The following is a 13,045-nucleotide window of genomic DNA, read 5'->3' as shown; positions in this document are numbered from 1 at the left end:
CGTGCTGCGTAACATTATTTGAACGCATTGTAACCGCCCATGCACGTACGAAGCATGTTGTTGGTTGTCTTTTCACAACTAGCGAGCGTGTTGCAATAATTCGTGTTTGGTAGTGATGACCATTTCAACATAAGCTTTGTACATGGTTTTGTACACTTGCATGGTTTCCTTTTCTGTTTTAGTAATATCACTTTCACTGAATAGGTTTTCTGATAATAGCTGTCCAGCGTCCCTTTGATTAACTACCATTTGAGTACCATCAAACTTTCTGTCCAAGATGCTCTCGAGAAGTGTGTGAAAATACTGTGTGACAATAAGGTTTATCTTATAACTTCTAAAAATGAACGAAAAGTGGTAAGCTTTATAAATGATATCTTCAAGTGACACTCTTATTCAAAATCAATACATACACATGCATAACAAACGTCAATTTTGACCAATAAACCTTTAACTTCTCACTTAATAATGCATTTATGGAAAACATGAATAACTGTTGACAAGGTTGTAACCGTTAATTTAATAGCAGAAAGCGCAGAAATATTAAATGATTGGTGAATGCTTAAAGACTTGCTGTTATTTACTATAGTCTCATAAGGTAGAAATAATATGTTTTATGCTCATTTGTTTCAAATTAACTCGGTATCCTTTATATAAATTATTATTTTTAACATTTCTTCATCCTTTATAATATTAATACAAAATACGAAAAAAAATCACCCCTTGACCATAGACCCCATTTTTCAACCACTTTTCGGCTTTAAAAGGGCAAAAGTTAGTCTTAATTGGTGGTATATGTTTTGCACTAACCCATTTTGCCAAATATCATTTGCTTAGCCTCTTTTCTGAGATCCGAAGCAGACATAAGTTTTAACTAGACGAAGTAGTAGCCGAAATAAACAAGACAGGAGCAAAAGCTACTCATGTGAAAACAATAGAAATAAAAACTCTAGTCAGCGCCATAGACACAAAAGTAATAACACTTACCATTGTCAGAACGGAAATAACTGTAGTGCCATTAAACGGGGTTCATGTTTAAACGTTTGGCTACTGAGCTTGTTTCTGAAGCTATTTATATTGATATTGAGAAGGGTTGCATTTTACTCAAGACCCAAACTTCACAGTACCTCACACCCTTACAAGCTGGATTAGATATTAAAACTATACACCGCCCTCGTACTCTCTGGACCTAGCACCATGTGACTTTAGGCTTTTCCCCAACGTCAAGTACGAGCTGAGTCTGGGGAAAGTTGACAAGTGTATTGCGTCCAATATTTCGGCATAGATCGTCTGCAATTATTTATTTGATCCACTGGCGTTAAAATAACGTTGCCATGGTCATAATTACTAGCGTCTTTTTTGCTTTTTAAAATGAACACAAATTAAAAAGAGCTATAAATGCTTAACGCAGTTTGTACAAATATTAGAAATAAGAATGTAACGGCACTTGTCCCGACACTTTTAGAACCCCCCTCGAATATAATATATATATTATGTTTTAATATTTCACAACATAATTTTCAAAACCAGTTCAAACAAATGACAAACAAATGACAAATGAACAAAACAGGAGAATGCATGGATGGCCATGGCTTTTGGTTGATTATTGTAATAATAATTACCCGATGCATTATTCTTTAAATATTGAAAAAGTTAAGCTTGTTTGCAGAAATTATAAATGTGTTTGTTTTGAACTTAAATCTATTAGTACGCCCCCTTTGTAAAAAGGGCATTTTCGTTTGCAAATGAATATAGGAAAATCAGTCAGGCAATAGATCAAATCTTGTCCTCCGGGTGTACTGTTGTTTGTAGAGAAACGTAGATTAAAGTTTATGGTTAGTCCGCCCGGTTAGCTCAATCGGTAGAGCGTTGGACTGTGAATCCGACAACCCGGGTTCGATTCCCGGGCGGACCAGGTTACTTCTGATGTGATTAGTTATGAAATCCTTTCTACGACTACTCGCACTGTAACACTGCCCCTGGCATGTACAGAAGTTGTCAGTTCCTTGCAGAGATGAAGGCACCTAATACTGGTTAACCGCCTGATAGTATGCCCAGTCTGCGGTGGTTGAACTGTCACTCAGGGACCCTTCAATGTGCTCTCACCGGGACCCGGAGTATAATCTACTAACACCACCAGTTCATGGTTAACACATTTGTTAACACATTGTCCGCAGAATACTATAAGGAAGGTTAACGCAGTATATTTACATCTCAACTTCCATTCCTTAAAAAAGCTGCCTTTCGGCAATTGTGTTTATCAATCGATGAACGAAACATCTTCGGATATGTTCGAATCGCAATACATCGCTTAACAATATACATGAAAACTATTGATTGTTTGTATTGTGTCAGCAGGTCCCGTAAAATATAAAACAAAATCTTAGAAAGGGTTGATTTATTATATTTTAAATGTAATTTTGCCATAAGGGTTTCAATTTTACGTTTAAAAGTAATTTCAAATGGTTGATCTTTCCCCGCGTTCTTGTGAAAAAAACGTTTCCGGCTACCTTCGGGCCGTTCTATTTACAGAATGGGTAAGAAAGGATTACTAAATGTTTTTTTAAATGAAATAAAGTATTTTTTTTATCAATTCTTGAATGAAATAATGAACTACTGATGTACATATAAGGAATGAATTGCGGGGTTGATATCATTATCAGGGATATGAATGCAGTTGGGCTGGTCAAAGAACGCGTGAAGTCCTGCGGACTTCACACACTTAGACTAGCCCAATTGCGTTCATACCCCGAAAATGACATCAACCTCGCATTTCATTACCTAAAAAACTACACTTGACTAGTAAAAGTCTACTGTAGGTTGTACACCGGTCAATAAGTTGGCGTCGCATAAATATTTACAAAATATGACGTGCTGAATTACTTTAAAGATTTGTTCTATAACTTTATTTTCAATGAGGTTAACTTTCAATTATTTCTCATCAAATGCACATACTCATTATTTGAAGTTTGCCTTACTTAAGGTTTTGTGGAGTTGGGGATTAAATTATAACTTTGGATTTAATGTCAATTTAATGGACTTCTGTTTTGTGACCAAGCAAGACATATTTTACCCTTGATGTAAAATTAAAGCTGTTTTTGTGCACGATTTTAAACAAATGTCGGTCAAAAAATAGAATGATTAAGTTTTGTTCGCATTTTCAAGCGATTGTTTTTGACCTAGGACAATGATACATCTATAGTAGATAGCCGTTTTTCAGTATATGACTTGTGAAATGTCCTAAAATCAAGTCCGTAAAATTAGAGTAGTAGGTTGTAATTGATAAGTTTATGAGTCATACTTTTGAGATAGAAAGGCCAATGTTAATGTTTCAACAGTCATATGAAACTCAGTTTAAAGTGCGAGAACAACGAACAAGGATTTTAAAATATCACGAGTTGATGACACCTATTCATTGTTGTAAACTCAAGCCTAAATTAAATCAATTTTGAAGAGCGTATCAACCACCTTTTTCGGCAAACTAAATTTTTTCTGTCATATTTTCAAAGCATAAATCAGATCAGAATATGTGTTCACATTTAACTCATTTTTCATGTACCTGACTATTTACTACGTTTTCGGGTCCCCTTAATATGTTACGCTTTTTAATCAGTTTAAATAGTCAAGACGTGTAATGTGCTTGCGTTATTAGCATTACATAACGCTGCTCATGACAAGTACATGATCCCTATACATTTTGGGTTCAAGTTCAATGTTCACTTAGTTTCAGTAATGAGTCAATCACTCTAGAACTCCACGATCACAACAGAGTTGACTTGACAAGTAGATGATGCATGAACAATAATAAATTTAAAGTCAGACTTAGGTCACAGACTTTTTAGGAATTAAATGGTTTTCAATCAAAATGACAAGTAGGTTGACCCTGTTCATGTTGAGTTTAACATGTTTATTGTTTTATTTCAATGTATTATTGTAGTTTAGCAAACTATCACGCTAAGTAAAACTTTTTGATTTTAATATTAAAATGTTTTATTTTTATATGTTTGTCATAAAACAGGAATGTTATGATGTCATACATTAAGCGCGTATCGGCAGTTTAATATCAGCTTTTTGATTAGATTGCATTGAAATATTATTTGCAAACTTCATATCATACATGTTTTGATAACTTGTTGGTTAGGTTTGGGTTGTTAAATATAAATATGACTTCATATATCTTTACTAATAATATGGAAGTTGCTGCTCTTCAGAAAGAAAGATTTATTTGTTCAATTTGCCAATTCTTGAACCAAAAACATGAATTAAAAACGAAAGGGTTAAAGTGGTCCTAGATCGCCAAACGAGAGACTGTTTAATGATACCTTATTTCAGTTGAAACAAAAATTCTTGACTGATGCAATAAGGACAAAGTAACCTTGGTTAACACTGATTTTGAGGTTAGCTTTGTATTTATCTCGTTTGCTGTTCGAAGAAAAAAATCGCAATAGCCTTGGTGTCATCGTTGAGCAAACACGTTTACCTTGGTGATAACTAAAATTTGTTCATGGTTTCAAATAAAACTTGGTATATATGTTTCCAGAGACAACACCAAGGTCTATTATTCGAACATCAAAATATTTCAGCAAACTGCTGAGTATTAGCGTTCGTTCATCAGTGTTTTTGACATCTAATTGAAGATCAATTGCTCCTGATACATCTAACTTAGAGGAAGTACGTGTTTCGAAATTATCTTACACAAATGTTGTTTTGTACCTACAATGGAAATACAAATACATGCAATAGGAAGATAATGGAATTAGAAAGATTCCTCACATTTACCCAAAGGGCTGTTTTCCTCCTAACAAGTGTACATACATTCGTATAAACGCATAAAAATGATGTGAACTCGTTTTTACAAATTAAAATTGACGAAGTAATATGTCAATAACAATGGAAATACACACGGAGAACATTTTATTAAATATTTAAAAACTGCAATTATCTATTGCACTACAATATCAGTTCATGCCTACTAGTATCTCTTTCGTAATCACGTGGTAACAATGTATGATAATTTAATGATAACCATGAAGAACTTTGTATTGAATAGTTAAATGCATGATCACAATCAAACCGTCAACATGAGCAACGATATGCAAGAAATGAGAGTTGTTTTGATAGGAAAATCTGGAACCGGTAAAAGTTCTACAGGAAATACTCTTCTGGGCAGCAAGGTTTTTGATGCAAAATTGAGTTTTAATGCTGTGACAAAGGAATGTGTTGAAGGGAGGTTTGTTGACCACAATAAGAACTTGACCTATATATGTGTAGACACACCGGGGCTATTTGATTCAAGTGATAAACTAGCAGAAACGGCTTTGAAAATCCAGTCGTCCGTAACAAAGCACTGCCATAAACCGCATGCATTCCTGTTAGTTTTGGAAGCCACAAGGTTTAACCATGAGGACTGTTTTACCTTAAGCTATTTACAAATGATGTTTGGGAAGGAGATATGTGAGCACTTGATTATTGTCGTCACACACGGAGAACGATTTCAGTCAGATGATCATTTTATGAAAAAACTAAAGGAAAATGACCCTCTTTGGGATTTCATTAAAAAGTGTGGAGGGCGAGTTATACGAATTGAAAATGAATCCAACTCAAAGCAAACAGCGCGAGAGAACTTAGAAGAAACAATTGAAAAGTTAAGTAGAAATGGAAAAGAAGTTTACTCATGCAAGTATTTAAGCACCTGCAGTGAGGCGTTAGCCGAGAGCCTTGCGAACTATAAGGGTCCAAAAGATATTGACAAGCAGCTGCAAGACATCCAGGAAATTCTTAAAAGAAAGTTACCAGGCTGCTGCTGCTGTTATGACAATAACCTCTAACCCAGCAGTAGCTGGAGCCGTAGTCGCCGATATTACTGCACAGGGTGCCACGAGAGTCGCTGAAGTTGTGGTTTCAAATAGGGCTGTACCGGATGCCAGGGGAATATTTTCACTATTTAAGTGGTTAATTCGCTAGCTCTATCAACATTTCTTCGTGTTTCATATTGAGGTCTGAAGTTTATGTCATTTTATTCTTTATAAGTGTACATGAACTTAACATTGATTTATATGGTCTTTTGTGAAACGAATGGTACTTAAATGTGACTTGTAATCTACCCTGTTTTGTTTAAAATCAAGTGTGGGCGTACTAAATCACATAGACATCGTAGACGTGAAAGGTATTAATGAAACCTTTACACCCAGTTGTGCTCCAAAATGTCATGTTTAAAGACTCAATTATATTATTGTTCATTATATATAAATATAAATATTTGTTTTAAATTACTTACGCTTAATTTGTCAAATGATGGTGTTGCAAATAATTCAACAATGACTGAATTGTATTTCGATCTCTTTCTCTCTATATATATATGGAACTATATTAGTGTGTGTTACATGGATTAGTTGTGCTTAGAATATTGATTTTTGAAGTTTGGTTTGTGTGTATGGTTCTTTATAATGCGCTATAGCAACCGTGTTGTATAAATAAAGTAGTTTTGTGAATATGATATTTGTTAAAATATATTAGTAAACAAAAGATTGATTGCAACTTAATAAATCTTATACATTCGTTTTAAAAGCATCCTATTCAGATCTGCAACTCGAAGTAAAGGGAGATTTGAGTATCATTTTTTTGTGAAATACGAGATGATTTTAAAATACTTAATTACCCTTTTTTAGATGGAGATGTTCCTAGTTCACCATCATATGGTGCTTTTATTGCACAGTTGATATGATTTGCTAGAATATGTACAGATGTAGAAAAATTCAGCTCTCGCAGTAAACTTATGACGGTAAATCTTCTAGAGTTTCAGATATTATAGATTAAGGAAAACTTTCTCAAAATGTGTTAATGGTCATTATAATTTCATATCAAAGTACAATATTAGTCTAAAATCGCTGATTGCTAATAGTATTTCTAATCCCGGTTTTGATGTTGATGTTTTAAAGAAATTTCGTAAAATTAAAATGTTTCCATCAGTTTTTTGGGCATATAGACTAAATAAAAAAACTTGCATTTATTTAAACCGTGGTTATAACGTCAATATTTTGAAAAGCACTTGCCTTTTATTTTTTGAAGTTGAATACCTGAAACAAAATATAGGGTTGAATATATCATCCTTACATAACTAAGCTTTCAGTCCTCTGATTTTATGAAGATTTTGCTAACTCATGTTATCTTTAAACCTTTTTTTATTCTTTTTATTATGAAACTCTATGATCACACAGTTTTAAACCTTTTACGTTATAAGGCAGATTGTTTGTGATGTTGTGATGTTATAGTTTTTGCATCAGATGCTCTGAATTGTATTCCTCCGTCTGCAGAGAGAGTTGGGATCTCTAATCATAGAACTACTTGGGGTTTACCTATAAGTTTATTATTATTTGTTTTATTGTTAAGTTTCCTCAAGTTAATGCATACTGCGTTTTATCTTGTTTAAAGGATTGTTGGGATAAGAGTGAGGTTTGTGCACATAAACTGGTTTAAACCCCCAGTAAATTTATATTTTTCTGACCGCTCCAAGGCGGTACCTAACAATTTGTGATAAACATACCTATTTTTTATATAAAATATGCACTGTGCTGTTTGTGGAGTTTTGTGATGTTCTTCCATTTTTCTTGTTTGTGATTTTATGTTCTATATCTTTGGCGTTTACCAAGTGCCATTAAACCGGGTTAATGTTTTAACTTTTTGCTACTGAGCTTGTTTCTGTAGCTTCTTGAATAAATATTGTTACCTTTATTGTATTTTAAGCTGTGTTTGACCCAAAGATAACGTATATTGAGTTATCTTATTGCCACATTCTTGAACATACCACGGACGTGACGCAAAACGGTTGTTACTCATTATAGAAATTGAAAGCGTTTTAACCGTTTTCTTTTGTAAAGCCATCTATATCGTTCCCAAGATACAAGAATCTTTATTTAAAGTCGGGTATGTGTTAACAAGAAACATTAGCTCAATGAGCTATTTTCCGACATGAATAACAAACATACATAACATATCAAATAACAGTAGCAATGAGCTTGTGACATGGAATTAAACGTACGTGGAGCTTGCATACAAATACAAATAGGAAAGTAGGATTAGAACATTATGAACAGTGATAACACCAACAAGTTTTCCCGGCTGTAGGGCCAGTCCACACGCGCACAGTTCCACCAGTTGATATACCACTGTAAAATGGTTAGTTGTTTCAACAATATAGCTTAAAGGGTAATCATATACATTGAAGTAGCAAAATTGTAAGTAGCAAAGTATACAAGGGAATAGCAGCTTAGAACATCGACGTGTAGTTTGTAAAAAAACACACAACAAAAAACAACCAAAAAACTAATTAATTAAAATAATAATAATTAATGAAAAATAATTTATATAGCATGATAGGAAAAATACTTTGCAAGTATTGCTTAGAGAAGGTATGATAGGTATCATGTTATTTTGATATTACACATATCACTGTAAAATAATATTAATTGAAAAAGTAAAGCCGTAACACCTCAACAAAAAACTTGCCGCAAGAAAAACACAAGTAGTTGTATGTGTTCGACAAATGTTATATAAATTTGAACAACCATAATTAGATATTAGCCCATGTAATCTTATTTAATAAGTTGCTATTTTAGTCAAAGAAGTCCGCTGAATTTTTTTCTGGTATTTAAATCCCATATCTTGTCCAGTGGGTGTAAGCCATCCCAGTAAAAAAACAAAACTCCTTTTTCGTTAAGACAAAGGATAAAAGATATTCAGTGCAACATCTTATAGTTCTCAATTTCTTCAATTTTTAAAGCAAAAAGGTATTATTTACACATTGAACATTTACAAGAGGGACCTGTCAAGGTGCGGATCAGCCTTCTAATTTCCAAGTAGTTTTGGGAGACCCTTATTTCCTTTGGGAGGCTATTCCATACCTGACTGGCCTCAAAGCGGAAAGAGTTTTTTTCCATATTTAGTTGTTCTTAATCATGGAACGTCTACACAGTTTTCGTATCTCAGATTAAAAGTTACAAGGTTTTGAACATATTCTGGTAAGATACCATACAGACATTTGTAAGTTTTAATAGCAATGTATCTTATCCTACTCAAATGTAATGTTGGAAATTGAACTCTATGAAGAAGATTTTCGTAAGCTGAGGTGTAATCATTAAAGACAATTTTTACAACTCTGTATTGAATCTTTTCCAATTTTTCTGTGTTGGTCTTGATACAAAAATGCCAAAACGACAGGACAGTAGTTGAAATTGGATCTGATAAAAGATTTAAAGATAATAAGCTTTGTATTGGTTGTCAAAAGATTTCTTAGTCTTTGAAGAATATTCAATTGATTAGCAGCTTTGTTGCACATTTTTGAAAACATGGGCATCAAAATTTAATAAACTATCTACCTCAACACCTAAAAGTTTCACTTGCTCTTCACAAACAATGGTGTGATTAAGTATATTGAATTGTTTTATTTCTTTAACAGAACTTGAGCCAACTAAAATTGCCTGAAATTGGTCAGGGTTCGCCTGCATTTGATTGGAGGTAAACCAATTTATCAAAATGTTACTTTCTTCTTCAAGAGTGGTCTTAACAATCAGAATTTTTATCACAAACAGAAAAAGTATTGTCATCTGCATATTTATACAAAGCTGCATGATTGATAAAGTAGAAGATGTCATTTAGGAAGATGTTGAAAACTAAAGGCCCTAGTACTGATCCTTGTGGTACGCCTTTCAGGAGTTTGACACGTTGCTTTCTGTTTGTAAGGTAGCTGTGCAAAAGTTTACATGCTGGGGCTGAGAGGCCGTATGCATTAAGCTTATCTAAGATGAGATCATGGGAGGGCAGTCGAATGCTTTTGAGAGGTCCATTAGAACTGCATACATATTTGTTCTCATTCAGGGCTTTTTTCCCAGTCTTCCACCAGCCTTAACAGGGTAATTTGACATCCAAATGTTGTTCTGAATGCTGCCAGGAAAGGATGAAAAATGTTATCAAAATGACTTATCAGTTGACCCGTTCTTATTATTTGGACATTGATGGTAAATACTTACTGGTCTATAGTTCTTTTCAATAAAGGGGTCATCTTTCTTGAATAAAGGGGTAACTTGTGCTAGCTTAAGACTATTTGGAAATGATCCTTGGTTAATAATGTCATTGGCCATGTTTTGGATGGAAAACTGTAAAGTATCTTTACCAGCAATGATGATTTTGGGAGGAATCAGATCTATACCAGTTGCTTTTTTGGGATTTAACCTGTCAATGTATTTGCCAATATCTTTATCGGTGACCAGGTTAAAGTGAAAGTCAGGTGGCATTTGGCAATTTTCCTTTATTTTGTCAAGAGTAGGGTGTTTATCTTTAACCTGAGTTCCAGATAGTCCAATATTTTCAGCTATATTAATGTAAAATGAGTTCATTTTATTGGCCACCTGCTTTTGATCAGAAACCAAATTCCCTATGTTTTCTGCAGTATTATTGGGTTATCCGATTTATTTGTCTGTTTCTGTGAGAGAAAAGGTTTAATTGTCGGCCAGAAGTCCTTAGATTTGGGTCCTCCACTACACCGTTCTTGGAAATAAACAGCTATAGATTCTCTTTTCGCCTTGGTTTTGAGTTTTCTGAACTTAGTTTAGTTTAACCATTTCATGTTCTAATTTCTGTAATAGGTGTTTCTTGCTTGACACGCCTTGTAAATTAGTTTACGGTACCTAGAGTTCATATAAGGTGGTGGATTCCTTTTGGGGGTTTTCTGTTTAAGTGGGGCATGCTCGTCAATAACTTGTTTCAATAGGTGTTCGTGAGCCCAGTAAATATCGTCCATGTCCTCAAGGATATGGGCGAGATGGAACGGTACACGAGAAAGATGTTCATTAAATGATTTGTTGTCAAAGTTCTTGTATGACCTGGAAGTGACCTTCTTTTTCATAAATGGCTCACAGTGTTCTCTTAAACTGGTAGCTATGAGGTTGTGACAGTCGCTTAGGCCGCAATGAAAGTTTACAGTTTTACACATGAAAGACTTTAAATTGGTGAGGATGACATCAATAAGTGTGGGCCTGCAATTTTTCATAAAACATATAGGTTCAGAGATAATATTTTCCAAGCTAAAGTTATCACAAACGTTACGAAGACGTTAACATTTTATTCTTTTCAGTAGGCATAATTCAAATTTCCTATGCAGATAATGTGTTCAAAAGTTATTTACATTTTGTCCAAACACTTGGTATAATTTTCAAAGTCTGTATCTGGCATTCGCGCGTTTTGGTTTTCAAAAGGTTTAGCGACGGCACATTTTCCTGTTTGGTGACTTGACAGTTTAGGATACGGGTAACATTCGATGAGAATCAACCCTTAATTCGATTCATTTGTCAAAGTATCATTAGGTACATACATCGTTCAACTATCCTCAACCCACTGTGATAAGGTCGTCATCTTAAACGGCAAACATACGGCAAACATACTGAAACAGATTTGTCACTCAATTATCGTAATGCAATCTGTTATTGAGTTTTTAATTATTATGTTATTTATGCTTTCGATGCTTCAAGTTCAATTCCAATCTAAGAGTTAAGTCAGTGATTTTTAACCATCCAACTACTGCAAAAGATTTTACAAGTTTACACTTGTTTTATATCTATTTTGAAAAAACTATATTTCATCATTGTTATTAACACACAAGGCCTATCCTGCCATCTTGGCTGTTATTGTTTCAGCGATTGTTAGATTGTTAAGATAAAAGATGGAATACATGTGTATTAATCATGCTGAGAAAGTAATCTCTTGCGGTGTTTTGATGATAAGGTTAGTCAAGGTGATTTAAAACAAGGATATGCGTATAACATAAACATTGCGGTTTAATGACAACGATACTTACTAGTAAGCATGTTAATGACGCGGCCGCATAATCAAAGAATATCTTTTTAAAACAGTTTTAATGGGTCAATAATTTCATCTGTGTATATTGACTCCTTTATGTGAATAAAACTATTTGAAGCGTTTGTACTTTTCTAATATATACTACTTGAATTGCAGTGTTTTGGGTAGTAAAGAAACTTGAAACTAGTACTATCCGTGGATCACAATAGACAGTCTTTGGTCTGGTGGAGTTTAACCGCGACAGAAACACGGCTGGGCATGATACATGGAATAGCCATTCGTCTGGTTTAAGGGGTATGCGCAAGGTTAGTTGGAATGTGTGGTTACCATTTACAACAGTCCGCCATGTTGATGGGGGATTACACTGGCGGGACAGGTGGATATATAAAGACGGTTCATCTAGTTGGTTGTACGAGTCGGCTACTACTAATAAGATGAAAATCGGAATTCATTTACACCCTGACTTTCATTTTATCATAACCTTTAAAAACGCTACAGTGCAAACATAAATTTTAAAGATTGAAAGATAACAAATTCAAATTTTGCAAATTACATGTCGTGAATATATTAAAAGGTGTTCATTTAGAACTTTACAAATTTAAGGCAAGAATATTTTGACAGAATCGTGCATGTGCCACAAAAATTAGAATAGTTTAGGTATTATTACAGTCAACTCTGTTCGAACAACCATATCTGTGGCTTTGATGTCTCCCCTTAAAAAATACGACTTTATGAACTAAATAAATTTGTCAGTTTTGAAGACTACTTCTGTATATAACAGGATTCCAAACATGTTTCTGTCATGTTCATTATGTTTAAGTTCTTCCGATCAAGCTTAACTTGAACATTTTGCTTTCCACATTGACTTTGTGTTGTGGTAGGTCATCAATTGTCCATCGTATACGCCTTTAAATGTTTTATTATATAAATGATCATGGGTAATGCCATCCACTTTCATTGACTAGATGTTATGTTATGTTCTGAAATAAAGTTGTGTTCTGTTCTTTAAAACGATCGGCATATTTGTGAGCGTATTTCCTTGTTGATGTGTTGATGTTGTTCATATTAAAGACGTAACGCTGTTTCTGTTCTTCCTATTTGCAAAGCAATTCCCGTACAACTATGGTTTCACACACACACTAGATATTTTCATATATACATGTATAAGCATTAATACGAGTCTGCTGCAATTATGCAA

The 13,045-nt window shown here is 34.0% G+C and overlaps 1 protein-coding gene and 1 non-coding gene across 2 annotated transcripts; both read left to right on the top strand.

Moving 5' to 3' along the window:
- Positions 1-1,835: 1,835 nt before the first annotated feature.
- Trnah-gug (transfer RNA histidin (anticodon GUG)) lies at positions 1,836-1,912 on the top strand. The gene has a single exon. It is a non-coding gene; the product is annotated as a tRNA-His (tRNA).
- Positions 1,913-5,072: 3,160 nt separating this feature from the next.
- LOC128225752 (GTPase IMAP family member 9-like) lies at positions 5,073-5,825 on the top strand. The gene has a single exon (XM_052935654.1). It carries the CDS (start codon positions 5,079-5,081, stop codon positions 5,823-5,825), a length of 747 nt encoding a protein of 248 aa, XP_052791614.1. The 5' UTR covers positions 5,073-5,078.
- Positions 5,826-13,045: the final 7,220 nt, after the last annotated feature.

The sequence above is a fragment of the Mya arenaria genome, chromosome 3 (genome assembly GCF_026914265.1).
Source record: "Mya arenaria isolate MELC-2E11 chromosome 3, ASM2691426v1".
NCBI lineage: Eukaryota > Metazoa > Mollusca > Bivalvia > Myida > Myidae > Mya > Mya arenaria.
Note: the sequence above shows the minus strand (reverse complement) of the source record. Positions and strands in the feature narration are given on the sequence as shown.